This window comes from Sminthopsis crassicaudata, chromosome 4 (genome assembly GCF_048593235.1).
Source record: "Sminthopsis crassicaudata isolate SCR6 chromosome 4, ASM4859323v1, whole genome shotgun sequence".
In the NCBI taxonomy this organism is placed as follows: Eukaryota; Metazoa; Chordata; class Mammalia; order Dasyuromorphia; family Dasyuridae; genus Sminthopsis; species Sminthopsis crassicaudata.
Window position 1 is genome coordinate 451,214,167 of NC_133620.1, and position 21,967 is coordinate 451,236,133.

Genomic DNA, 21,967 nt, shown 5'->3' on the forward strand with positions numbered 1-21,967 from the left:
GTGCCATGAACTCCTTAAAGTCCTCCTCATAAATTGATATTTGCTTTAATTGTTGAAAACTGACTCTTGTGTAATGAATTCACTAAAAATGGCTGTTGATCTTGACTTCTTTTGTGGATTATGAGAGAAGAATCTTCAGTGAGAGCTGCAAATGTGTATTCAAAAGTGCAACAAGAAAATTACAAAAATCTAGAAATAAACATTTATTGCCTTATTCCTTTCAAAGTGGCAGATGATTCCAAAAAAGGACTGGTGTTTACAAATGTAGCTGGAGGTCACAAACTGACAACATAGGAGAGTCCACAGCAAAGAGGTCAGCCCTGCTGTCCTGGCTTCTGGACAGGCAGGTCCTGGTTACTGCCATCTGACTACAATTGGGCAGGATTCTAAAAAAAGTTTTGTTATTGCCTTTCCAGAAGACATGGTATCTGTTAACAATCCCAAATTGCATATATGCATATGTGGTCATCAAGTTTATTGGAATGATAGAGGCTTGCGGGTAAGAGAAGTTGGGGTTTTTTTGTTTTTTTAAATGGGGTTTTTACTGTAAAAATCAGTTTATTTCTGAAAAATAAATTGGTCAATAAATTCATTTTGTTCTGCTTCTACTTTACACAAAGCTTCATATTCAACCCGATACCTGAAAGACAGAAAATTGTTACAAATCCTAAAAAGGTATGAAAAGATGGAAAACAAACCACTTGTCTACTGTGTGCACGTGTTATGGAAGCAAGGTGGTCACATGATTCTGAGGAAGAAAGAAGGTCCAAAAATTTTTAAGTAGGCAATCATTCAAAGAGAGTGAGAACAAGAATACAGAAGAAATTAAATAAAGGATGGAAAAGAAATGCATCATAATCCCAGAATCTATCTACCATAAGCACATTTCTTTTCAGGAAACCTGGGACAATTTTCAGTCCTATGGTGAAGACAGCCATAATCACACTAACCTCACTTTTGCTTCTAAGTTCCTCCTCCTGCCCCCACTTCTAGAAATGTTTTCCCAGATCTAACACTAAAAATGACCAAAAGGAGTCAGAATACACCTCCCTTCTTTGCTGAGTAGGTGGAACTATGGATAAAGGATGAAAACACCACCAGTCAGATGATAAGTTGGTTTTACCAATGCATTTTTTTCTCTTATTTTATTATGAGGGACAATTCACTGGAAAGGAGAGGGAGGGGCGAACGATCCAGAAATGGGGGGGGGGGGGGAAATTGCTCAATATAAACAAAATAAAAGTAATCTTTTCCATCAAAAGACAAATCTTTGACTATCCAACAGCTCTAAGATGTGGTTCCCCAGACTGAAGTGAAAGGAAGAAGTGAAGTAGGCTGGGTAGTACAAAACCTAATAGCAACAGTTGAGACTGCAATGAGCTAAGATCAGTTTCTCTCACAATTCTTACCTTTCTAGCTGCATTTTCTTCTCTGCTATTAGAGCCTGGAGTTGCTGCTGTTGGGCTTCCCTTTGCTTTGCTATGGATTTGAGTAAATTTCGAGCTCCAATTGCCTGTGGAGACAGATGACAAGAAAACTGAGCTGCCATTTCAAGATATATTCAACCTCTTCCCAAAGCAGCTCAAGAAAGGGGGGTGAACAAAGAAAATGGGGCAAAGACACGGCTATTCTAAAAACATGAAATGACGAAAAAGCTATTCAGAGAAATTAAGAGGAACAGGGAAGGCACTATCTTTGCTTTAACCTATCATCAAGGAAAGCAACATTAGCTCTGAAATGAAACCAAGCCCTATCTCTGCCTCATGGTGGCTAGGAGTAAAGGGGGAGGATGAGGACAGGAAGAATCAGAAAACAAAGGCTTCATTAAGATGCACACAACTGACATTCTAACCTTACCTTCATCTTCTCATTTTCAGCTTCTTTGGCGAGTTGGTCAACAAGTTCAATTAAGCCGCCTACTATTTTCTGAAATTGGCCGATTTCTTTCAGGGAAAGAAAAATTAAATTTTATTTCCTGTCAGAGCTCTTTCAGGGCCTGTTTTGCCTGGGCAAAATTTTGTATACCTTAAGCTGGTGAATTTAATGCCTAAATTGTTAATGCCATGAATGAAAATCCAATCCCTTCCTATGCACTGAGAAGAATGCTGTCAAGAAGGGATGGGCAGTCACCATAGTGGTGCCCACTGCCTCAGAGCCTGAGGAGAAAGGGGCTATGTAATAAGGTGCTTGCCCAGGTCCAGACTCTTGTGCTTCTCAGTAATAGATCGAGCCCACGAGAGGGGACCCAGTCTTTAAATGTGAGCAAAGGCAATAGCCCCTTGATCTCACATGGAGAGCAACAGGAGGCTTGGTTTCTGGGCCAAGGGAGGCAGCTGTAGGAGACAGGGCCAAGGGCTACTCACTGTCCACAAAATCCTTGCATTCCTCCTTGAGTTCTATGGTTTGCTGAGTCACCTCAGGGTCCAACACTCGAAGCTTGTTCAGCTCGTCAAAGTGCAGGCCGGCATCGCCCAGGATATCTTTAGCCATGGCTGCAAATATAAAAAGTCCTTGCCTCAGCTACTCTTCAGTGACTGGAGGAAGGTCCTCCTCCCCGCAAGGGCAAAATGCCTAGCGTTCTGAAATCACTTGTCCACACCGGCCTTCCCTCAGAGGAAAGATGCTTGAGGCTGAGGGGTGACGCCAGCTAGTAGGAATGGCAGCTGCCACCAGAAGAACAAAGGGCAGAATTTATTCCAGGGAGGAATAAAGTCCACCTGCCATGCTGGGTGGATGACTAATGAACATGCGTTATGGAGCCCACCCAGGGATCTCAGAATCCCTAAACAAAAATCGCTAGGATGTAAATCAGACAAGACCAACTGGCCGTCCCATAATACTGGCCTTAGAGCCGGTGGCAGCAAAGAGGAAGGACCTGCGGAAGTGGGAGTGTTCTGGTGGGAGATGACTGACCCCAGTTTTTAGAGTTGTGTCTAGGACACGCATCAAACTACCCAATCTTGAGGTGACTATCCACTTCCAGCTGGCTCAACAAGCCACCTTCAGATTTGGGTATTCAGTCTCTAGAACAGAGCTGCAGACTAGAAGTATAGACCCTCCTATTACAAATGAATAAACTGACATTCTGGGTAATAAATCAACCCCAAGAGTTGGGTTACTGCCATTGAGTTTCCCCAGGACTTGGCCATTTCTTGAGGAATTTTCTAGCTACCACCTGGGACCAGCTGCTCCAGGAACATCCTGCCTCCCCCAGATAAGCTCATCCCCTGAAATCTCATCATCTTGCTAAGGCCTCTCAGCACTCCTAGAGGCCGCTCTGACTGGAAGGCTGGAGGACACAGCAATGAGCTCTTCCCAAAGACTCTGCCAGTGAACTTCCTAACCATCGGCTGCTTTGTGGTTTTGGCCTCCAACATCATGCCATGTATCCAAGAGGGGGCTCCCTTCATGTAGCATCTCCCCCCATTTGCCTCTAAGTTCCTTGGGGGAAAGGGCTGGCTTATTTTTATTTGGATGCCCAGCTTGGCACCGTGCCAGGAACACATTATCGTTGTTTGGCCTTCCTTTTTAAAGACCAATAACCCTATGGGACGAGGTCTTAGCTTGCATGTGAACTAGGTTTCAGTAAAGTCGAGTGGTCAGCCTCACTCTTCCAGAGCCATTCAAGACCAGAATGGCCTTGGCCCTCTCAAAGTCAGACCAAGTTCTAAGGCCCCACAGCGCCTGCTTCAGTGGCCTTCGTGACCAGAGGAACATCTTCCATAGCTGGGGTGCCCATCATCCTGGGCCCTCGGCCAAAATGGTCTACTAGGGTCCAGCCACTGCACACGATTCAGTGCCTTGGAGCCAGGTGAGAGTCAGACACCAGGTAAGCCCCAAGGTGGATGAGCAGCCCTGACAGCCTAGCAAGCCCTCACACCAGGGGTGCTGGTGCTCCCTAAACAGCCCACAGACCCCAGCACATTGTTAGTGGTCAGTCATTTTCTCTTGTGTACACTTCTCTGTGGCTCCATTTGAGGTTTTCTTGGCAGAGATATTGGAGTGATCTGCCATTTCTTTCTCCAGCTCATTTTACAGAGGAGGAAACTGAGGCAAACAGGGTGAAGCAACTTGTGTAGAATCACACATTCTAGAATAGAGCTGAACTCATTTTCCTAACTCCAGCTCCAGCATTCTATCCACTTTACCACTTAGCTGCCCTTAGGCACCCAGTAGGAACTTAATAAATGTTCAATTATATATAGAATAAAATGATTTTCTGGAATTGCAAAGCTGAAGACCAGATCCTGGACCTTGGATGATTCCAGCTGTATCACGCTAAGAAGCCCCTCCATGTGTCCAGAACCCCAACAATTTTATAATGTCAGCACAAGGCACAAAAACAAAGGGAAAAAGAGTGTATGTCCGTCCCTCTACTCACCAATTTATAGGGTACAGAAGCTGAATACTTTACTGGAGGGAGACCCCTCGGAGAAAAGCGCTCAGAACGAGTTTTTGGGGAGGGGAAAGAGGAAGTAACAGGGGTTAAGTGATTTGTTTAGGCTCCCATAGCTAATGTGTCTGAAGCCACATTTGAACTCGGGTCCTCACTGCTTCAGGATTGGCATTCTGGCCACTGTGGCGGTTCCAAGCACTGCAGGAACCTCTGCTCGGCCTCCCTTAATATCCCCACACTCAGCGCTGGGTCTTTAATCTCAGTCCAGCCGCTCCCGGCTGAATGAACCTCAGAATTTCTCTGCTTCCTCCCAGGCGCCACTTGCCCTTTAATGATCTCCTCCAAATCTTTCTCTCATCCTCACCCCCCCAAGGATCAGTATCCCTTACTACCGTGGTCTTTCTGATCGCGAGCGAGTCTTCTCTCAAGAAAAATGTACCGCTTTAAAGCAGAGTCTCTCGGCCCCGCTCAGGCTGGCCCGCCACGGCACCCCAGTGCGGACCGGCGCGGACGTTCTGCTCCTCTAGGGCCCCTCCTGGCCCCGGCCCCGCCCCCCTTCCCAGGGGTGCACGTGCCATCAGTCGGCAGCGGGAGTCCGGGCCCTCACCCCGCCAGAAGTACCATAGACCGAACCACCACGCCGCTTACACTTCTGCAGAACGGGGTCTCCTTCCTGCGCTTTCTGGGGGCTCGTGCCGGGGAACCTCGGCTCTAAGGGCCTCCCCCCGGGTGGGCAGGGGCTCGGGGCCGTCCCTACATCCCCACACGCCCGGCCCACTTCCAGCGGTCACTGACCCGGGCCCGGCGGCCCGTCCTCACCTCCAGAAGCCGCCAGGTGCCCAAACAAGCACGCGGGCGCCCGCAGGTTCTGGATACAGGGAAGGAAGGAAGCTCCCGCAGGAGGCGCAAGTCGGGCTGAAGGCCCGCTTCTCTCTAGAACGGTCCCATCCCACCCGAAGGGCCCCCCCACCCCTCCCACCCCTCCCACCCCTCCCACCCGCCTCCTCCTTCGACTGCGTCCGGGTCGAGCACAGGGCAATCCCGCCGAGCCGCTGCCGAGGCGCCGGGCCTGAGGCCACGGTCCCTCCCGCCGGGCTCTCCGAGAAGCGCCAGTATCCAGACTGGCCCACGCACCTTCGCCGCGGGGCCGAGTGTGGCCCGAGGCTTGCGGGCGCTCCCCTCGTAAATCGTGCCGCCACCTACCTGACGCCGGGCCCGCCGCGATGCAAGGCGGGCGCGGGAGACGGCGGCTTCGCTATCCGGTCGCTGGCTGACTCCGCCGCCCGGAGCCGCACGCTCCCGCCGCTGCCACGGCTACAGCTCCTGTTTACCGCATGCGTCACTTCCCTTTTTGAAATGCCTGCTGGGAAGCCGAGTCTGAAGCGCGATGCGTGGACTCCCAGCCACGCCTCCTCCAGTCCTTCCGCCGAGGGAGGAGCCAGAAGTAGCTTTCCTTCTTTCTCCGGGATACGGCGGCGGTGGAGGAGGGTTGGGCAGAAGAAAACACTCACACACACGTGCCTTTGCTCGCTTTGCATGTTGGGGGTTGTAGTCGGGGGCCCTCCCCAGCAGGCGTGGGAACTGGGCCGAGAGGGAGGGGACTCGGGGTGGAGCCACAGGAGGATATGAGCTCACGATCCGAGCCTGGGGCGGGCGGGGGTCGGGGTCAGGGTCGAGGCGCTCTACTTGGCTGGCGCTGTGGGGGCTAGAACTGGGGTCAGGGCCGGAGAGAGCCCTGGGGAGACGCTCCCGGGAGGAAGGTAAGAAAAGGGGTGCGTCTGCCCTGGGAGGGCGGGAGGCTCCGGCCCTAGGAGGTGGGGGCGAGGCAGGGAGGCCGGGCCGGCCGCAGCGCCCCGGCCCGGGACCGCGTAAGTGCCCGGTCCCCGGCCTCCGACGCCCTGCCCGGGGGTGGAGAGAAGGGAGGAGGGGGAGGAGAAGAGGAGGGATGGATGGGAGGCAAGAGGAGAGAAGGGATGGCGGGAGGAAAAGGAGGAGAGCAAAGGGAATAAGTAGAGAGATGGAAGATAGAAAAAGGGGAGGAGGGATGGGTGCGGGAAGAAAGAGAAGTGGAAAGAAACGGGAAAGGAGGCAGGAAGAGGGGGTGGGAGGCAGAAAAGGAAGGAAAAAGGATGGGAGCGAGAGAGGAGAACAAGGAGGGAGGGAGAAAGGACAAGCGCTGGGAAGAAAAGTGAGATGAGAGGAAGAAATGAAGAGGAAGGAGGTAAAGGGGGAGTTTCCTTTCTGATGGTCCACCCCCAGTGCCGACTAGGGAGCAGGGAGTGTGGTCAGCCTCCTCCCGAGCTCCCCGGAGGCTCTGGGTGACCTGGGGAGGAGGGGGGCCGGGGCCGCCACGGCCCGGCTGTTGCTGGTTTCTTTCTCCTTCCCGCATCCCAAGCAGGGCTGTGGGGAGGGCGCTGGTCCAGAGCAGTGAAAGTTCTGTTAATGGCCGCCCGTTCTTCCTGGGGCCTCTGACTGCACCCCTTCCCAGGGCTCTCCATTTCCACCGGCTCTGTTGGTTCCCTGTTCCAGGATTTCTTTTCACCTGACTGGTTGAGGCCGGACTTAACACCGAGCCACATTAACCTCTCAAAGAAAGGCCCCACCAAGTCCGGAAGGAAGTCCACCGTGGGGTCCATGGAAACTTCTTTTTCCCTGGAGTCAATGTCAGGGCGTTACTGTAGCTGGGATCCCAGAGCCCATTGGTGCAGAGTAAAGTGGAATTTGTCCGGGAAGGGCTCAGGGGCCCCCAGTGAGTGCTTTGTTAGAGGGGCCACACATGGCTGCCGATGGGCGGGTGACTTTCAGACTTGGAAAATTCCTCAACTTTGTGGTATGAATGTGTGTTTTTTCGGCTTGCTTGGAAAGGAAAAAGGAGAAGCTTCCAAAAGCTCTTGAAAGTCTTAACAGGTTGAAAATCCAGGAAGGGAAATACCCTTTTGGTTAAATGTCACAAAATTCAGAAAGCGGAGGCCACAATTCATCCCTTTCCTTCCTATTCTGGGATGATTGCTCCTCTCCGGCCAGGGGCGCCTTCTCAGACTCCCAGAGTGGCAATCGGCAGCGGCCTCAGGGGCCGGTCCAGCCCGGGCTCTACTTCAGTAATGCCCCCCAACAAAACCAGAGAATAAGCCGCCTCCTTTTTCTTGAAGAGTTCTGCTCCAGGCAGAGTCCCCCGGAGGAAGCCGGTCCACTTTTGATTCCTTTTCCTTGCTAAGAACGTTTTGCTCACATGGATGTGAAACCTGTTTCCCTAGAATTTGCACCCATTGTGTCAGCTTCTGCCCTATGGGGTCCCAAAGAACAAGCCCAATCCCGTTCCTCTGTGACAGCCCTTTGGACTCTTGTAACTGGTTTGTCCTTTCTTCCCACTCCCTCTCCCCGACTTTGATCCAGGCTAAATAACCACAGTTCCTTCTGCCTCGGGTCTTACAGTTTACCCCAAGGCCTTTTTCCCTAAATTCCTGAAATTGAACAGCATTTCAGAAGTGGTCTGACTGCATGAGAATCCATGAGAACCCTCACCTATCTCCTGCAAAGACCATATTCATTTTTTTCCCTAATATTCTGCCAGCACAATATATAGCATGCTGTTAATGGCAGAACATTAAACCTGCAAGGTCTTTACCCACCACGTTGCTCTCGAGCCATGGTCATTCCCTCCTTAGTCTTGTCCTCTGCTTCCTCACCTGCACAGAGAGGAGCTGACCTAGGTGCATAGATATAGTCCCTCAGATCCCTGTGATACCATAATGCCTTATCCTTAGCTTGTGAAGCTCATCTATTTGGATCCAAATGTAACCCTTTACCTTTATCACTTAAACTTCCTTCCAACATTCTATGCCACAAAAATCTTTTTAGGGTCTGTCACCATCCAGAAATTTGGTCAGTCCCTATTTCCTAATCACCCATAAAATGGGTACCAAAATAGAGCCAGGAAGCCCCTGGAGCACTTCACTAAACTAAGGCAACATTTCTTAATGCTTCTTCTATAGAACTTGTCATTCAGTGTCCCGGCCACATAAGCGCAGCTGAAGATCAAATCTTTGCTAAAATCTAGCTTTTCCAGGAGCTTGTCCATTGCAGCACTCACTTATCTATTTCTGGGTTGTTTTCTTGAAGTCTGGAATGTCTTCCTGCTATTCAGCCTAAAATCCTTTTAGCCGCAGTTTCTGTTTCAGTCAGTATCTACACCTACCATGTGCAGACATTCTGAGGAATCCAAAAATAGAGCATTATTTTTACCCTAAGAGAATTTACAATCTAGTTGGGGAGCCAAGCCTGGTATGTTTGTTCTGTTCCAAGGGTAGGTGAACAAGCAGGGTATACCTTGCTCATTGTTTTTTTTGGATGGAATTTGTGATTTCATGGATGTAGGGAATTCCCAACAAGGAAAGTTGGCTCTATAAAAGCAGTTCAGTGAAATGTATTATATGGAAAAGTTGCCTTTGGACCTTGAGAAGTGAAGGGAGTGGTTTGGAGTCATTTAGGACTGAACTCAAGACAGCCCCCTAGTAATAGTTCTGCTGCCCTTAAAAGAAAACCAGTCAGTCTCTGATGTGCAAGGTTTAGCCCCTGTCCCTCCTCCACCATTCCTGGCCCAGAGTTCCATGTCACAGTGAATCCCCTGTGAGGGAGAGGGGGGACCCTATGGGAAGCATTTCCAGGAAATAGGAAAGGGCTGGGAAGCCCTGGCCCCGTCTCTCAGGAAGACAAAGAGAGACAAACCAGAGAATTAGAGGGAACTCCCCCCCCCTCCACTTCAGGTGGTGGTACCTTGATTCTTTTCTTGGCACAAAATTCATGCCAATCCTTGATATCACCATCATGTTTAGAGAAATGATCAGATCTAATTCTCTAGGTTTTGAGGACATCCTTCTCTCTCCTGATTCCTCTCCTGCCTCTGACTCTTCTCCTCACTCTCTCCAGGTCAGTCTTGAGCCTTCTCCACAGCTCTGTCCCAGGCCCACTTCTCCCTTTACATGACTTCATTTGCTGATCTTATTGGCTCTCATGAATTTGTTTCTATGTTATGTTTCTCACATCCAAGCCAAGCCAAGCCTTTCTATTGACCTTGTTGACAGCTGAAGATGCTGCTGGCTTGTTCCAATCTTTTCTCTCAAGTCACCTTGCTTTTCATTCCTCACTGACACCCCAAGTGGTGACTCAATTCCTTCACATGTTTGTATCAGAGGGTTGGCTTTTCTTGCTTTCTCAGTGTAGGAAGGGAAGGGAAGGAGAGACTATAGACTAGAAAATAAAATGAACTTTTAACAAAGGAAGAAAGCACAAGGAGGCAAAGGGAGCCAACTTCTTTTCTCTTTAAATGGATGGTTTAAATGGCATTCATCTGAATTCTGGGGGAACCTTCCTAGTTGGCTTGACTAAAGTCAGGCATAGAATCCACATCTAAGACTGAAAGAAATCCTGTTTGTCATTTATAATGTCTCACATCTTATTCTGAAGTTTTTTGTTGTTCCCGTGACCTCTGTCATCAAAGGGTCTTCAGTTTGCTTCCACCTCTACTTGGTCCCCTGCCCTGGATCTCTGAGGGCTGCTAAACCTTTTTCATGGGGGCCTGGAGAGACAAACAGGGTGCTGCCAGATTGTGGGTGCCTTCTCTTTAGGTCTGCCTTATTTTCCTGCTTCTCAGTCTCTTCAGGTCAATCTTGAGCCTTCTCCACACCTCTGTCCCAAGCCCACTCCCATGAGAAAATAATGCCAGGGAGTCTGAAGGGTCACCTTAAGGAGACTGGCCAAGTTCTCAGTCTCACTGAGACTTGGGTTGGCTAAGATCTGACTGGTTTATTGCAAATCCTTCTAAGCTCCCAGCTCAGCTCCTGACTCCTGGTGTTCTCTCTTCCTTCTGCCTTCAGTCCTGAGATTATGAGGCTCTGGCCTCCACCGGCTGCTTACCTGTGACTTCTTCCACCACAGTGGAACGCCCCAGGCCCACCTCCTGCCGTGTGGTCATCTACCTGCAGCGGGAGATGTCCGGAGACACCTGCCTGGCTGGCCTGTGCCCAGCCTCAGGGTCTAAGCCCAAACCAGGGGGTTTCAAGGGCGGGGGGATGGGCAACAAATACATCCAGCTTAACGTGGGCGGCTCCCTGTACTACACCACGGTGCGGGTGCTCACCCGGCATGACACCATGCTCAAGGCCATGTTCAGCGGGCGCATGGAGGTGCTGACCGACAAGGAGGGTAAGGATCCTGGGCGAACCTAGGCTCTGGGCAAACCTTGCAGGAGAGAGGGGGGAATCTCCCCTTGCATAGACTGGTCTGAGGGTCGGTCAGTGAGGGCCCAGAAGGAGTGACCTCCCACTCCAGCCACTGCCCAAGAGCAGCAGAAACCCAGGTAACCCCCCTGGATTCTGAAATTCCCAGGCTGGATCCTCATAGACCGATGCGGAAAGCACTTTGGCACCATTTTGAATTACCTCCGAGATGACACCATCACCCTCCCCCAGAACCGGCAAGAGGTCAAGGAGCTGATGGCAGAAGCCAAATATTACCTCATCCAGGGTCTGGTGGACATGTGTCAGGCGGCACTGCAGGTGGGCAGGACGGGCACCAGGACCCCTTCCCGTTCATGTGGCCACAAGGCTGTGGGTCAGCATGGCTTGGGGGGGAGGAGGGACACCTAGGTTCTAGGCTCTACCTTGCCCCTCACCAAAGTGTGGCCCTCATCAAGTCATCAGGCAGGTTTCATAGTAGATAAAGTGCTGGGCCTGGAGTCACAAATTCAGCCATAGGGCTGACGAGCTGGGCACCCCAGACAAGTCACTTAGCTGCCACCTGTCTCCATCTCCTCATCTGTAAAATGGGGATAAGAGCATCTCCGTCCCAGAGTGAAGACAAAATGAGATCTTTGTAAAGGACCCAAGATTTAAAGACCTAAAAGGCTAGCATTTTTTCCCGGGACCCCCTTTTCATCCTCGGTAAAGTAGGGGGCTGATCTCTGTGTTGCCTGCTCACCCCAGTAAGAGCCACCCGGGGCCAGGTACCTAGAGGGCAGCCAGCCTCTGTCCCAGAAGGCAGCCCCCTTCTCTCTCCCTCCAACATAGGATAAGAAGGAATCTTATCAGCCCGTGTGCAACATCCCCATCATCACATCCCCAAAGGAGGAGGAGCGGCTCATCGAAGCCTCCACTAAGGTAGCACCAGCCCCTGGAGGGCAGCTGGGGGCAGGGGGGCCAGGTGCAGCCCCCCACATCACTCTTCTCTGCCTTCCCCTTGCAGCCTGTGGTAAAGTTACTCTACAACCGAAGCAACAACAAGTACTCCTACACCAGGTAGGTGCTGGCGCATGGTTCCCTTGCCCTTCCCTTTGGTCAGCTATGGCCCAGCCTCAGGCAAGTATGAGGGAGGGCGTCCTGGCAGCTCGGGGCCCACTGTCCAATGTCTCCTTTTGTAGCAACTCTGATGACCACCTGCTTAAGAACATTGAGCTGTTCGACAAACTCTCCCTGAGTTTCAACGGCCGGGTGCTTTTCATCAAGGACGTCATCGGAGACGAAATCTGCTGCTGGTCCTTCTACGGCCAAGGCCGAAAGCTGGCCGAAGTGTGCTGCACCTCGATCGTCTACGCCACTGAGAAGAAGCAGACGAAGGTACCCGGGTCAATGTCAGCGGGCGCACGTCTCGAGGCGGTGATGTCATAGCTCGTGATCAGTGTCGGGGAGACATCCAGTCAGGGAAGCTTGCTCGCAGAGGGCACAGCAGGAGACACGGGGAGGAGTTTGCAGTTCCCATGGCAGCTGTCCCGGGGTCACAACCAGGAAGAGAAGAGAGATGAGAGCTTGTCTACAAAAAGAGCCCGAGTCTCCCTAAAGAGGGAGCCCAAGAGGTCAGGGGGTGGTGCCAGGACAGCCCAGGGCATGGATATTGGTCTCTGACGGGCTTATTCAGCTGCTATGGGGCCTTGACCATTCTCAGGCAGGCACTTTCCCATCCATAATTTCAATCTATCATCACAAAAACCCATCAGTGGGTGAGAGAGGTCCACCCCATTTAGCCAGTGAGGAAATTTAAGAGGTCAGCTAATTTCTGTAGACCAAAGATACAAAGGACCTTGGAAATCACTTTGTGTGACACCCTCCTTTGATAAAGGGTTGGGAAAGCAAAACACCTTTCCCAGATAGCCCAGAGAAGATCTGAGGTCTCTGGACATCCAAAAACCAAACCTTCCACCACACTGGAAGGCAAGGTCAGCCAGCATCTCCCCCTACACCTTCTCCCCCTCCTCCCACATATCCTGTTGACCTTCTGTCAACAGAAGCTGTCTTCTCACAAGAAAGCCAGAGATTTTGGAAAACACAGGGGAGCACTTCTTCCCATTTCTTAGAGAAAAACTGAGGCCTGCGTTAAGAGGGTTTAGTCCAGCTCAAAATGAGGCTTTGGTGCTTGGGCAAATTCACAGCAGGTGATGAAGTCACAGAGCTCAGCCCAACAGCCTCGGATCCTCTCTGCAACCCCTCTTGCTTTGTCTGGACCCTAGGTGGAGTTCCCAGAGGCCCGCATCTATGAGGAGACACTCAACGTCCTGCTCTATGAGACCCCCCGAGTCCCCGACAACTCTTTACTGGAGGCCACCAGCCGCAGTCGCAGCCAGGCCTGCCCTGGTGAGGATGAGGAGGCCTTTGAACTACGGGACCGAGTCCGCCGCATCCACGTCAAACGCTACAGCACCTATGATGACCGGCAGCTTGGCCACCAGTCCACCCATCGGGACTGACATCCCTCAGGGCAGTGGGACCCAGACAGCCTAGTCTCCCCCTTCTCCTTGGTGCATCCAAACCAGCATCACTTGTTGGGCAGGCATCCATCTCAGCCCTCAGGGGTGGGACAGAGGCCTCCAGAGAGGCTCAGGGGGCTGGGATGGAGAAGGGTCTTCTCCCACTCCCCTGCTTTTGCCCAAGGGGACCAAGCCAGGCCCACCAATGGCCCAGTTAGCCCTTTTCCACACCTGCCTGGTCTTCTGCCTCGATGGCCCTAGGGCACTGTTCAACAGATCCCAGCCTTATATCCTGAGCATCAGCCTGTCCTGGCACTCCTGAAGGTCTAGACCTGGTTTCTTCTTTTTATTCTGTCTCATGCTCTTTAATGGATCTTCTTGCTCTTCCCAAAATATGTAGGGGTGGGCCACTTCTTCAGAGCCTGTTTCTAGGATCAAGGAGACTGAGGAATCTGGTTCTAGGATGGTCCACTAAGAAATTTCTGATCACAGGGATAAGCAGCAGCTTTTTGTATGGGATATCTTAAATTCCACAACCTGGAGGCCTCCCTGTTCTCTTAGGTCATTGGTGCAGTTGTTTCTTCTTTTGCAAAAAGACATCAGTTCGAATTCACCAAATTCTTACCAGAAAAACAAGTAGGGTTAATCTTCCCATGTTTTCCTTTCTTTTTTTCCCCCAATCCCTAATCCTGCCCCCCCTCCCCTCATCCTGTCCTAGGACCACCCCATGAGAGGAAAAGCAAATACAAGTCAGGTCCCATGAGTGAAATGAAACTCTAAAAAAAGAGCAGGATCAGACTGCCCAGGCCAAATTCTCAGGCTGTGACACTAGTGAGTCCAGCCAGAAAGGGACTCAGTCCTACAAACATCCTTCAGCAGTCAGTGGGCAGGCCTCTGAATAGGGTGGCTTCAGCAAGCCCTGGCCTCACTTCGGCCTTAGCAGAGCAGTATCGCACAGTGGAAGGGCCTGGGTTAGGCTATGGGAATATAGACCGGTCCTAGTCAGGGCTGCAGGCTTCATGTTTCCTATTTGGTTCAGTTCAACCATCAGTCTTTCAGAATTTTTTCCCAGAACGTGCAAGAAATCAGTGCCTTCTTCCTCCCAGGGGATAGGTTTTCCAATCAGCTGATATTCTACTTCTTAAGTCAGTGGAGGCTTGTAGGAACCCAAAGGAAGGATGGTAAGAAGGTGGTACTTGCTCCATGTGACTCAGCCTTTGAATGGCACCTGCCTAGCCACCTAGTTCTGCCCTTCCTTGGGGCAGGACAAATCTACATTCACCTCTTCATCAAAAGAGTTGCTAGTGGCAACCAGATCCGCCTCACTCTACACTAGGGTCTTTCAAGTATGATCTGATTTTTTTCAAGTGGCTAAAATATACAATAATTTATTTTTCCAGGTTGTTCATGTTCTCCCTTCTTTTAGTCTTCAGGGTGAAAACCTTTTTTTTTTTTTTTTTTTTTTTTTACAATAGGTGGAAGCCTCTCTGTGCTGGGCTGCTGGGGCCTCTCAGCTTCCACTTGATGCTCTAGTCCTCAAGAGGAGCCTGGACAGGAGGGGTTCTGCAGTTATATGATGTCATCACCTTTCCCCCCCCCCTTTTTTTTCTAACTTTCTCACATAGAAATTACTGGGCATCTTACATTGCCCCGGATGAGACTATCAGAAAACGGTCTATTGAGAGGACCACTGCTGCTTTTATCAGAAACACTAGCTGTAGGCAAAAAGTAGTTGAATTTCCTTTAGAAGGCACTAACGCCACATTCAAAAAGTAGAGATATATTTTTCAAGTGTTCACCAGGAAATCCTTAAGTTACTCATCTCTTAACTGTGGGAACTTTTAACTTCAGCAGCCAAAGCAAATGAAAAACACAGGTTGGAGACAATCACTACTTGGCTGCAGAACTTGCCACCATGGCACCCACCCCCACCCCCTCAGCTCTACCCCAAGTGGCTTTGGTGTTAACGTTTTGTATGGCACTTTAGAAATGACTGTCCTTTCTTTAAGCTGCTGTTTGTGTTGGGGTTTTATTTTTTTTTTAATCAGAACTGGATGACCTTTCCCTAATATATACCCAAGGGGTTAAGAGATTTGGGTGTGGTGTGGTGGAAGCTCAGGGTGGTACTGATATTTACCACCCTCACCCAAGACACTATACCTGAAACTTCAGACTCCATTTGGGCAGTTTAATTGCAACCCAGCAGCCAGCTAATAGGCAGCTGGTGTTGGTGGGAGGGTCTCCTTATGGATTGTACAATCAGGCTGCTTCTGGCTCCAAGGGAGGTCTACTGTTCCTTTCTCTGCCTCAAAGGTCAGGCAGGCCTTTGGCTCAATGAGGGCCTCTTTTCTCACTAACCTTTTACGTGGCAATATTTCTGCTCCCTGATAAGCACAGGCCATGGAAGCAAACAAACACTAATTTTTAATAAAATCCCCTTATGCTGTAAATTGAGTGGGAATTTATTTATGTGTGATGCGGCGTGGCCAGGTCTTGATTTGGGGTAAATTACTACATTTCCTTTCTGGAACCCAAACCCAGTGTGGTCTGGGTACACTGTGGCAGGTGCTCCCCAGTCAGAGCAGCAACCTTTTTTTTTTTTTTAAACTCCTAAAATGGGCCATATTGGCCCTTTCATCCTAACAACCAAATCAACTTCAGCGGACAAGGATCTCTGCTGCTGGGACAGGCACTCCTGCTTCTCCTTTCCTTAGAAAAATCCTCTTCTTCACTTTCCAGACAAGACAGAAAAGTTCTCAGCAGAGGCCTCTAGGACCAGTTTTCTGTCAATCCTAACATAAATCTGAATTAAGCCCAGGACCCCTTTTTATAATTAGTTTCCACATTGACCCAGTCACCTGGGGTGATCTGTGACCTCAAAAGCCTTTCCTAAGCAGGGGGATGGTGTCTAAGGCCAGACCAGTCACCTCCCTTCCATGCTTCCGTCTTCCTGTTGCCACAAACCAAAGAGACAGGAAATCTCTCACCCAGGTCCATACTCGGTCCACAATAATGACCAAAGCCAGGAATGGCCAGGTCAGACGGAACATAACCAGAGGGCCCAAGCTAGAGAATGGAGAGACGCTCAAGTCAGGCCAGAGTTGGAGCTCCCCCTGGGGAAAGAGTGCTGGGAAACCCACCGTGCTCAGAGGTCATGGTGGCTGCTCCAGAAAGTGGGGGGGGGGGAGGGGGCGGAGGGGGAAGCCAGTGGCGTGATGCAGAAATGGAGAGGGTGGCCAGGCGTGCACTGATTTATTGACCAAACCTCACACTCCAAAGCAACTCATAGAATGAGCAGGGGGGACAGCCCTCCTGTCTCCTGGGACAGCCGAGCAGGGCAGGCTCCTGCTTGGGAAGGTTTACCCTAACATGGTGTGAGGAGGGCAGGGGAAGCTGATTTTAGAGGAGCCCAATGTGGGTCTTTAGAGAAAATAGTTACACAACTCAAAAAAAACCACAACCAAATGGAACAAACTATAAGAAGACGCCAAACCCATGGTGGCCCATGAGAAGTGAAGGAAGAGCCCAATGTTCTGCAGCCACTGGGAGGTGAAAAGTCACTATTCGGGCGGGCGGCCACGGCTAGACTTGGATCCAGAGCTGCCCTACCAGTGCAGACCAGACGGGGGCGTTTTCTCATCCTTATTGCTCTCCAGGGAGAAGGGGGGAATTCGGACATCGAAGTGAGATCCATCGGGCCTCTCAAAGCGGAACGTGCCCCTAGAAGACAAGGAGGAATCCAGCTCAAGAAGACCTCTGTCCTGCACCCCTCATGCTATTAGGAACCCCACATTCTTGGCTCTAAAATAAGTATGGGAAAAAGCAGCAGGAAGGTCTCACCTTCCCAGCAGGGGGAGAGATACAGAAGTACACAAAGTGCTTAACCAATCCTCCTCCTCTACAGCAAACACGCCTCCTGACTGTCTGTTCAGGGGCAAAGGTTCTTAATCTGGGGTGCGTGATCTATTTTTTAAAATGCTATAACAACTGTATTTCAATGTAATTCTCTCCCTTTGAAGTCCCAGACAGTATATGCATTTAGAAACATGGTGGGCTTCCCTAGCCCTCCATAGGGGGCCTGCCCTGGATGCGGCCCCAGCCTTGGCCCTAAGACTCAAGTCAACTAGCAGGGCCTGGAAACCTGCCAAGAAGGAGCAGGTCTTGGGCCATCCTCCCCTCCCCCACTAGGACTCGCAACCAGTCAGCAGGAAGGCCCCCGAGCTGAGCCCAGGAGGGAGGACAGGACCCATGCTGATAGCTGTGCCTGGACAAGGGGTCACTCACCACATGTGCCCACTGGATGCCTGCAGGGAGACGTGGCTGCTGTACTGGAAAGCTGGCTGTTCTTTGGATAAGACAGGCTCCTGGGGGGTCCAAGAGAAACAGGCAGAATCACGGGAGGGCTCACAAACACGGAGAGAAGGAGCAGGGGACCCTCATACAGGCCCTGGCTCTCCTCTCTGTCCTTGCTGTCCACTTAAGCTAGCACGACCCTGAAGCCTCTACTGGAGCCTGCACAAAAGAGCATCTGGTGCCATTGCCTTTGGCCCCAGAGAGTTTTCACCAAAGGAGCAGGCACGTGGTCCGCCCCGTCCAGGGGCAGGTGCCTCCCCTCGCCGAAGCTACACTGACCTGACCGACGGCTTCAGCGAACTCCTGACGAACGGATGGACACGATCTCAGGAGCCAACCCCGCCCAGACATGGGCAAAGTGTCTGCCCAGCGCTGTCGCCCGGCTCACCGACACCCCCCAGCACAACTTACGAAGAGGAAAGCGAACAGGAAGGACTAGGCTGGGGACCAGCCCGGGAGGGGGCTCCACCTTACCCTGCCCACCACACCTCGGCCTCGAACCGTCTCCAACGTGCCCGACAAGCTGAATATCCTCCAGTGACGCTCCCGAAGCTGCACGACGTCACTGTCCAGGTTTTCCAAACGGATGCAGTAGCGCCACTGCCCAAGGAAAAGGCAGCTCAACGAGGGGACAAGGCAGCGGGCTAGCCCAACCCCCTCGGCCTCTTCCCTCCATCCCCCCACCCCCACCCTGGAGGCCCCATGGAAAAAAGCCACTTACCCAGTATACGTGGGAATTCTGGGCCTCCTGAGGAGAGAAGCACAAAGGTCATGAGGGTGGCAGTGGGGCGGCATCTGCTCAGGGCAGGCACCAGGTGGGAGGCTGATGGCCCCTCCCCCAGTCCCTCAGGGACAGAGCCAGGAAAGGCGACCCCAGACCCCTCCAGACGGCATCACCCAGAGGCAGCCCAAGCTCCTGTGGCCGTGGGGAAGACAAAGTGCAGCTCGTGCAGGAGAAGGTGTCCCCCACCCCGGTGACCCCACGGCAGCGAGGCAGCGGGAGCCCGATGCCCCAGGGGCCACTCTGCTGCACACGGGAGGGCCGGACAACGGAAGCGGGGGCAGCCCCAGGAGAGGCCCCGTCTGGGGCAGAGGCCCGTGGCCCAGCTCTCGGATGCCCGGGGGACACGTACCCGCATACCCATGTAGAAGGGGATGACAGTGACACGGATGTTCTCGGTGGTTTCCCGGTGGACATCTGACAGCTCTAGCCAGGGGTGATTCTTCTCCTGCCAAGCACGAAGGGTCTCCCGAGCCACAAAGGGCGGAACTGGGAGAGGAGTGGACCCGCCAGCTGACCCGCGGGCTCTGCTCTCAGCCCAGCCCAGAAGGGTCTCCCCCTCCCCCACCCCGGGGACAAGCTCTGCGCCCGAGCCCCACTCGTCTCCTTAGGGGTCAGTACCTTTGGACTGCTCGTAGAGGAGAAACCTTTCAAACAGCTCATGCTGGATGGGGACCTGGTCAGTGGAGCTGTAGGGGAGGATGTCTTCATGGCTGACATAGTCCAATCCTAGGGGAAAAGCCAGAGGTGAGTGTCCAGCAGGGCAGAGCCGCCCAGTCTGGGCCCAGGGGGTCCTGGAGTCCCCGAGCCGAGGTCCGTGCCCCTCGCTCCCTGCGCCCCCTTCCTGTCGTTGCCACAGACGCCCAGACTCGGCTCCCAGCACAGAGACGCTCACCGAGCCCGGGGCCTGGGCAGCGACTCCCCTGAGATGAAATCAGAACCAACAGGGGCTGAGCCTGCCCTCCCCGGGGGCTCCCTCCCAGTCTGAGAGGCCAAGGGGACCCCGACGCCTGCCCCCACCTGGTATGGCATAGAGGGCTCGACTGTCATCGTGATTGGCCAGGAACGTCACAGCTTCTGTCTGGGATCTCTGAGACTGAGGAAGGGCAGAGTCAGAACGGGTCTCAGCGTGCCCGCGGGGTGAGGGGGCTTCATGTCCGGTCTCAGACGCAGGAGGGACTACGGCTCCACCTCCCCCCACCCCCCAGGCCCACCCACGGTCCCCCCACTTACTATGTGCGGGCAGTCCCGGGCATCGATCAGCACCTGGTAGTACGTGTGGGTTTTGCCTTTCACCTCCTTGGAGCCGTGGCCGGCGGGGTTCTCCGTTCTGGGTAGGAGACAGAGTTGTGATCAGGGCGGGCTCTGCGCCTGTCAGAGCTGAGGACACGGCCCCCGGGGGCTCCTCCCCCCTCTTCAGCGCCACCTGGGATCCCTCAGGCAGAAGCAAGGCCTGCAGGGGGCGCAGCGCGTGCTGCCAGGGCTCCTGTCTCTGTGGCGCTCGGCGCCCTCCTCCGCCACTCAGGGTGCCAGGGGATCACTGGGCCGGGACTCGTCACTAAGGCTCCTGCTCCCCGCGGACCCTCCCCCGGCCGCTCGTGAGGCACAAACGGGGCAGGAGACTCACTTTTCTGGCGCGCTGGAAGCCACGTCCCGGTCGTACAGCCTGGCCTGCCAGGGAAACAGGACGACCCCTCGGTAGCCGAATATGCTATGAAGGAAGAGCTGCGGGAGGAGGAGGGCGGTGAGCCTGCACCTGCTCGGCCCACCTCCATCAGCCCGAGCACTGCAGGAGACAGCCGCCCCTGGGGGGGGCGCCCCTCAAAGCCAAGCGCCCCCCCCCCCCCCCGCGGGCTCCTCAGTCCCCCTGCTGTCAACGCCCCGTCAGACTCTGGAGCGGGGCCTCCCCTCCGTCCGTCTCCCGGTCCTCCAGAGCCCATCCCCCACGCGGCTGTTCTGTCTCGTTTGGGCAGCTCAGGGGGCCCAGGATGGAGCACCCCCCCAGACACACCCGTGTGGGGCCCCGGACCAGTCACCTCGCCCCGGCTGGCTCAGTTTCCGGAGGAGACAACGGCCGACCACTCACATGCTCCCTCAGAGGTCACTGTGGGGACTCGCTCTGCTGACCTCCCCCTCCCACAGGCTCAGAGAACCGGGCCGATGCAGCGCCCCCTCCGGCCGAGCCCCCTCCGGCCGTGCTCCCCCCCCTACCCCACCCCGTTCCTCCCCCCCCAGCCGTGCCCACTCCGGCCGTGCTCCCCCCCAGCCTCCCTCCGGCTGCCCCCCCCTCACCTGGCCTGTCTCGTATTTTCCGTTCTGCTTTGGCACCTCGAAGACACCGACTGTTTCCAACACTTTGCCCTCTGGTCGGTTTCTGAGAAGAAGCCACAAAGTGAGCAGTGGGGGGGAGGGGGGTCCACCATCAGGAGACATTCATGGAGACCCTGAGCTTAAGGAATGAGCAGGAGGCAGCTGCCCGCTAAGGGGCTTTAAAGTGCTGGGCCCGAGTGGGGAAGATCCGAGTTCAAATCCCGCCTCAGACCCTGACTGGCCGAGACCCCGGCAAGATGCTTCACCTGCCTGCCTCAACTCCTTTAACTGCAAACGGATGGCAGGGTTCCCGTGAGGACCTGCAGACTGCCCTCCACACTCCCAGGCCGGCCCTCGTTCAGTGGGCCTCACTCTCTCACTTCTAGTCCTGCACCCGCAGACCCCAGAAGCTCCCAGGCGTCTTCATCAGGAGTCCAGCCCCACCCCCCACGGGGGTCCTTCTTCTGCGGACACATTGGCTCCTGCGCTCCCAGTTACTGGCTGACATCTCTCCTGGTAACGCGGTACCTGGGGCAGGGCCGGCGCGGAGGGGGCCATGTCGGCGGGCTCTGCACCTGTTTGTTCTCCGCACCCTGAGGGCACCGGGCGGCCAGGCCTGGGCCCGAGCCTGGCGGGCCTTTAACAAACGCTGCGGGCTGACTGCGCGGCCGCACACGCTAATGGGGGTGGCTCACGAGGGCGCAAGCCTGCTGTTCCAGGACCCTCCCCCCGAGCTCCCTCCCTGGGCCCGGCGCGGCAGGCGGGCTGGGGCAGCCGAACTTTCTGTGACTCTAAACCTCAAAGCTAAGCTGCTCCACCTGCCGCTCCACGGGCCCCGAGAGGAGAAAGCGGGCCCTGCCCGAGGGGAGCTTCCGCTCGGCCTGACCATCACCGAGGGCTCCCGGCCCGGGCTGGGCGCCGTGCAGACGGGAACGGAGGCGGAGAGTCTGCCCCGGGGCAGGGAGCGCTAACAGGCCGGCCGGCTCCCGCTCCCGCCGGGCTCACAGGCTGCCCTCGAGGAGCTCACATCCGCCGGCCCCGGAACACAAATCCCCGAAAACTACTCCTCAGGGAAGGGCGCCCCCCCCCCCCCCCCCGCTCTGCCCCCCTCACCGGGACGAGAGGTGTCTCCGCGCCGCGGCCGAGGCCGGGGGCGCCGGGGGGAAGGTCGCGAGGGGCCGCAGCAGCCGAGCCCCCGCCAGCGGCCGGGACCACCAGCAGCAGCAGCGGCCGCCCACGGCCAGGGCCCGTCGGGCCACACAGCCCGCCATGTCGGCGCCTGGGCCGCCGCGGACGCGCGGACTCAGTCACGGTCACAGAGGCGGACGCCGACGCCGATGAGGGGCCCAGCGAGCCGCCTCCGCCGCGCCCCGCCCCCGGCCCACAAGGCCCC

General features: G+C 54.2%; 3 protein-coding genes across 6 annotated transcripts; 1 reads left to right on the forward strand and 2 right to left on the reverse strand.

Moving 5' to 3' along the window:
- Window positions 1–190: 190 nt before the first annotated feature.
- Window positions 191–5,743, reverse strand: IFT20 (intraflagellar transport 20). Its single transcript, XM_074263687.1, has 5 exons — window positions 5,600–5,743; window positions 2,364–2,492; window positions 1,858–1,943; window positions 1,410–1,513; window positions 191–640 (listed from the first exon to the last, which is right to left on the reverse strand). The coding sequence occupies exons 2-5, from the start codon at window positions 2,488–2,490 to the stop codon at window positions 559–561; spliced, it is 399 nt and encodes a 132-aa protein (XP_074119788.1). The 5' UTR covers window positions 2,491–2,492; window positions 5,600–5,743; the 3' UTR covers window positions 191–558.
- TNFAIP1 (TNF alpha induced protein 1) lies at window positions 5,456–15,580 on the forward strand. Of its 2 annotated transcripts, none has more exons than XM_074263683.1 (7): window positions 5,456–5,840; window positions 10,270–10,597; window positions 10,781–10,950; window positions 11,461–11,550; window positions 11,636–11,688; window positions 11,811–12,006; window positions 12,894–15,580. In XM_074263683.1, exons 2-7 carry the CDS (start codon window positions 10,384–10,386, stop codon window positions 13,128–13,130), a joined length of 960 nt encoding a protein of 319 aa, XP_074119784.1. In that variant the 5' UTR covers window positions 5,456–5,840; window positions 10,270–10,383; the 3' UTR covers window positions 13,131–15,580. The 2 variants fall into 2 exon arrangements, with proteins under 2 accessions (XP_074119784.1, XP_074119783.1); XM_074263682.1 differs by lacking the exon at window positions 5,456–5,840 and adding an exon at window positions 6,001–6,156.
- A 785-nt stretch (window positions 15,581–16,365) lies between these two features.
- POLDIP2 (DNA polymerase delta interacting protein 2) lies at window positions 16,366–21,962 on the reverse strand. Of its 3 annotated transcripts, none has more exons than XM_074263679.1 (11): window positions 21,688–21,962; window positions 20,557–20,638; window positions 19,892–19,989; window positions 19,498–19,594; window positions 19,285–19,360; window positions 18,886–18,993; window positions 18,617–18,753; window positions 18,205–18,231; window positions 17,958–18,083; window positions 17,415–17,494; window positions 16,366–16,850 (listed from the first exon to the last, which is right to left on the reverse strand). In XM_074263679.1, the coding sequence occupies exons 1-11, from the start codon at window positions 21,843–21,845 to the stop codon at window positions 16,736–16,738; spliced, it is 1,104 nt and encodes a 367-aa protein (XP_074119780.1). In that variant the 5' UTR covers window positions 21,846–21,962; the 3' UTR covers window positions 16,366–16,735. The 3 variants fall into 3 exon arrangements, 2 of the variants coding, with proteins under 2 accessions (XP_074119780.1, XP_074119781.1); XM_074263680.1 differs by having other exon boundaries at window positions 21,694–21,954; XR_012481463.1 differs by lacking the exon at window positions 18,205–18,231 and having other exon boundaries at window positions 17,958–18,127; window positions 18,519–18,753.
- Window positions 21,963–21,967: the final 5 nt, after the last annotated feature.

Bases quoted from the DNA above. Each gene is read 5' to 3' on its own strand.
- IFT20 (XM_074263687.1), bottom strand. From the start codon at position 2,490: ATGGCTAAAGATATCCTGGGCGATGCCGGCCTGCACTTTGACGAGCTG. The intron at 1,944-2,363 runs GTGAGTAGCCCT...TTTCCCTGAAAG, and splicing joins ATGCAAGGATTTTGTGGACA to AAATCGGCCAATTTCAGAAA. The intron at 641-1,409 runs GTAAGAATTGTG...TCTGTCTTTCAG, and splicing joins AAGAAAATGCAGCTAGAAAG to GTATCGGGTTGAATATGAAG.
- TNFAIP1 (XM_074263683.1), top strand. From the start codon at position 10,384: ATGTCCGGAGACACCTGCCTGGCTGGCCTGTGCCCAGCCTCAGGGTCT. The intron at 11,689-11,810 runs GTAGGTGCTGGC...CTCCTTTTGTAG, and splicing joins AACAAGTACTCCTACACCAG to CAACTCTGATGACCACCTGC. The intron at 12,007-12,893 runs GTACCCGGGTCA...TCTGGACCCTAG, and splicing joins CTGAGAAGAAGCAGACGAAG to GTGGAGTTCCCAGAGGCCCG.
- POLDIP2 (XM_074263679.1), bottom strand. From the start codon at position 21,845: ATGGCGGGCTGTGTGGCCCGACGGGCCCTGGCCGTGGGCGGCCGCTGC. The intron at 20,639-21,687 runs GTGAGGGGGGCA...GCTTCTTCTCAG, and splicing joins CGGAGACACCTCTCGTCCCG to AAACCGACCAGAGGGCAAAG. The intron at 19,990-20,556 runs GTGAGGGGGGGG...CTCCTCCCGCAG, and splicing joins GAAAATACGAGACAGGCCAG to CTCTTCCTTCATAGCATATT.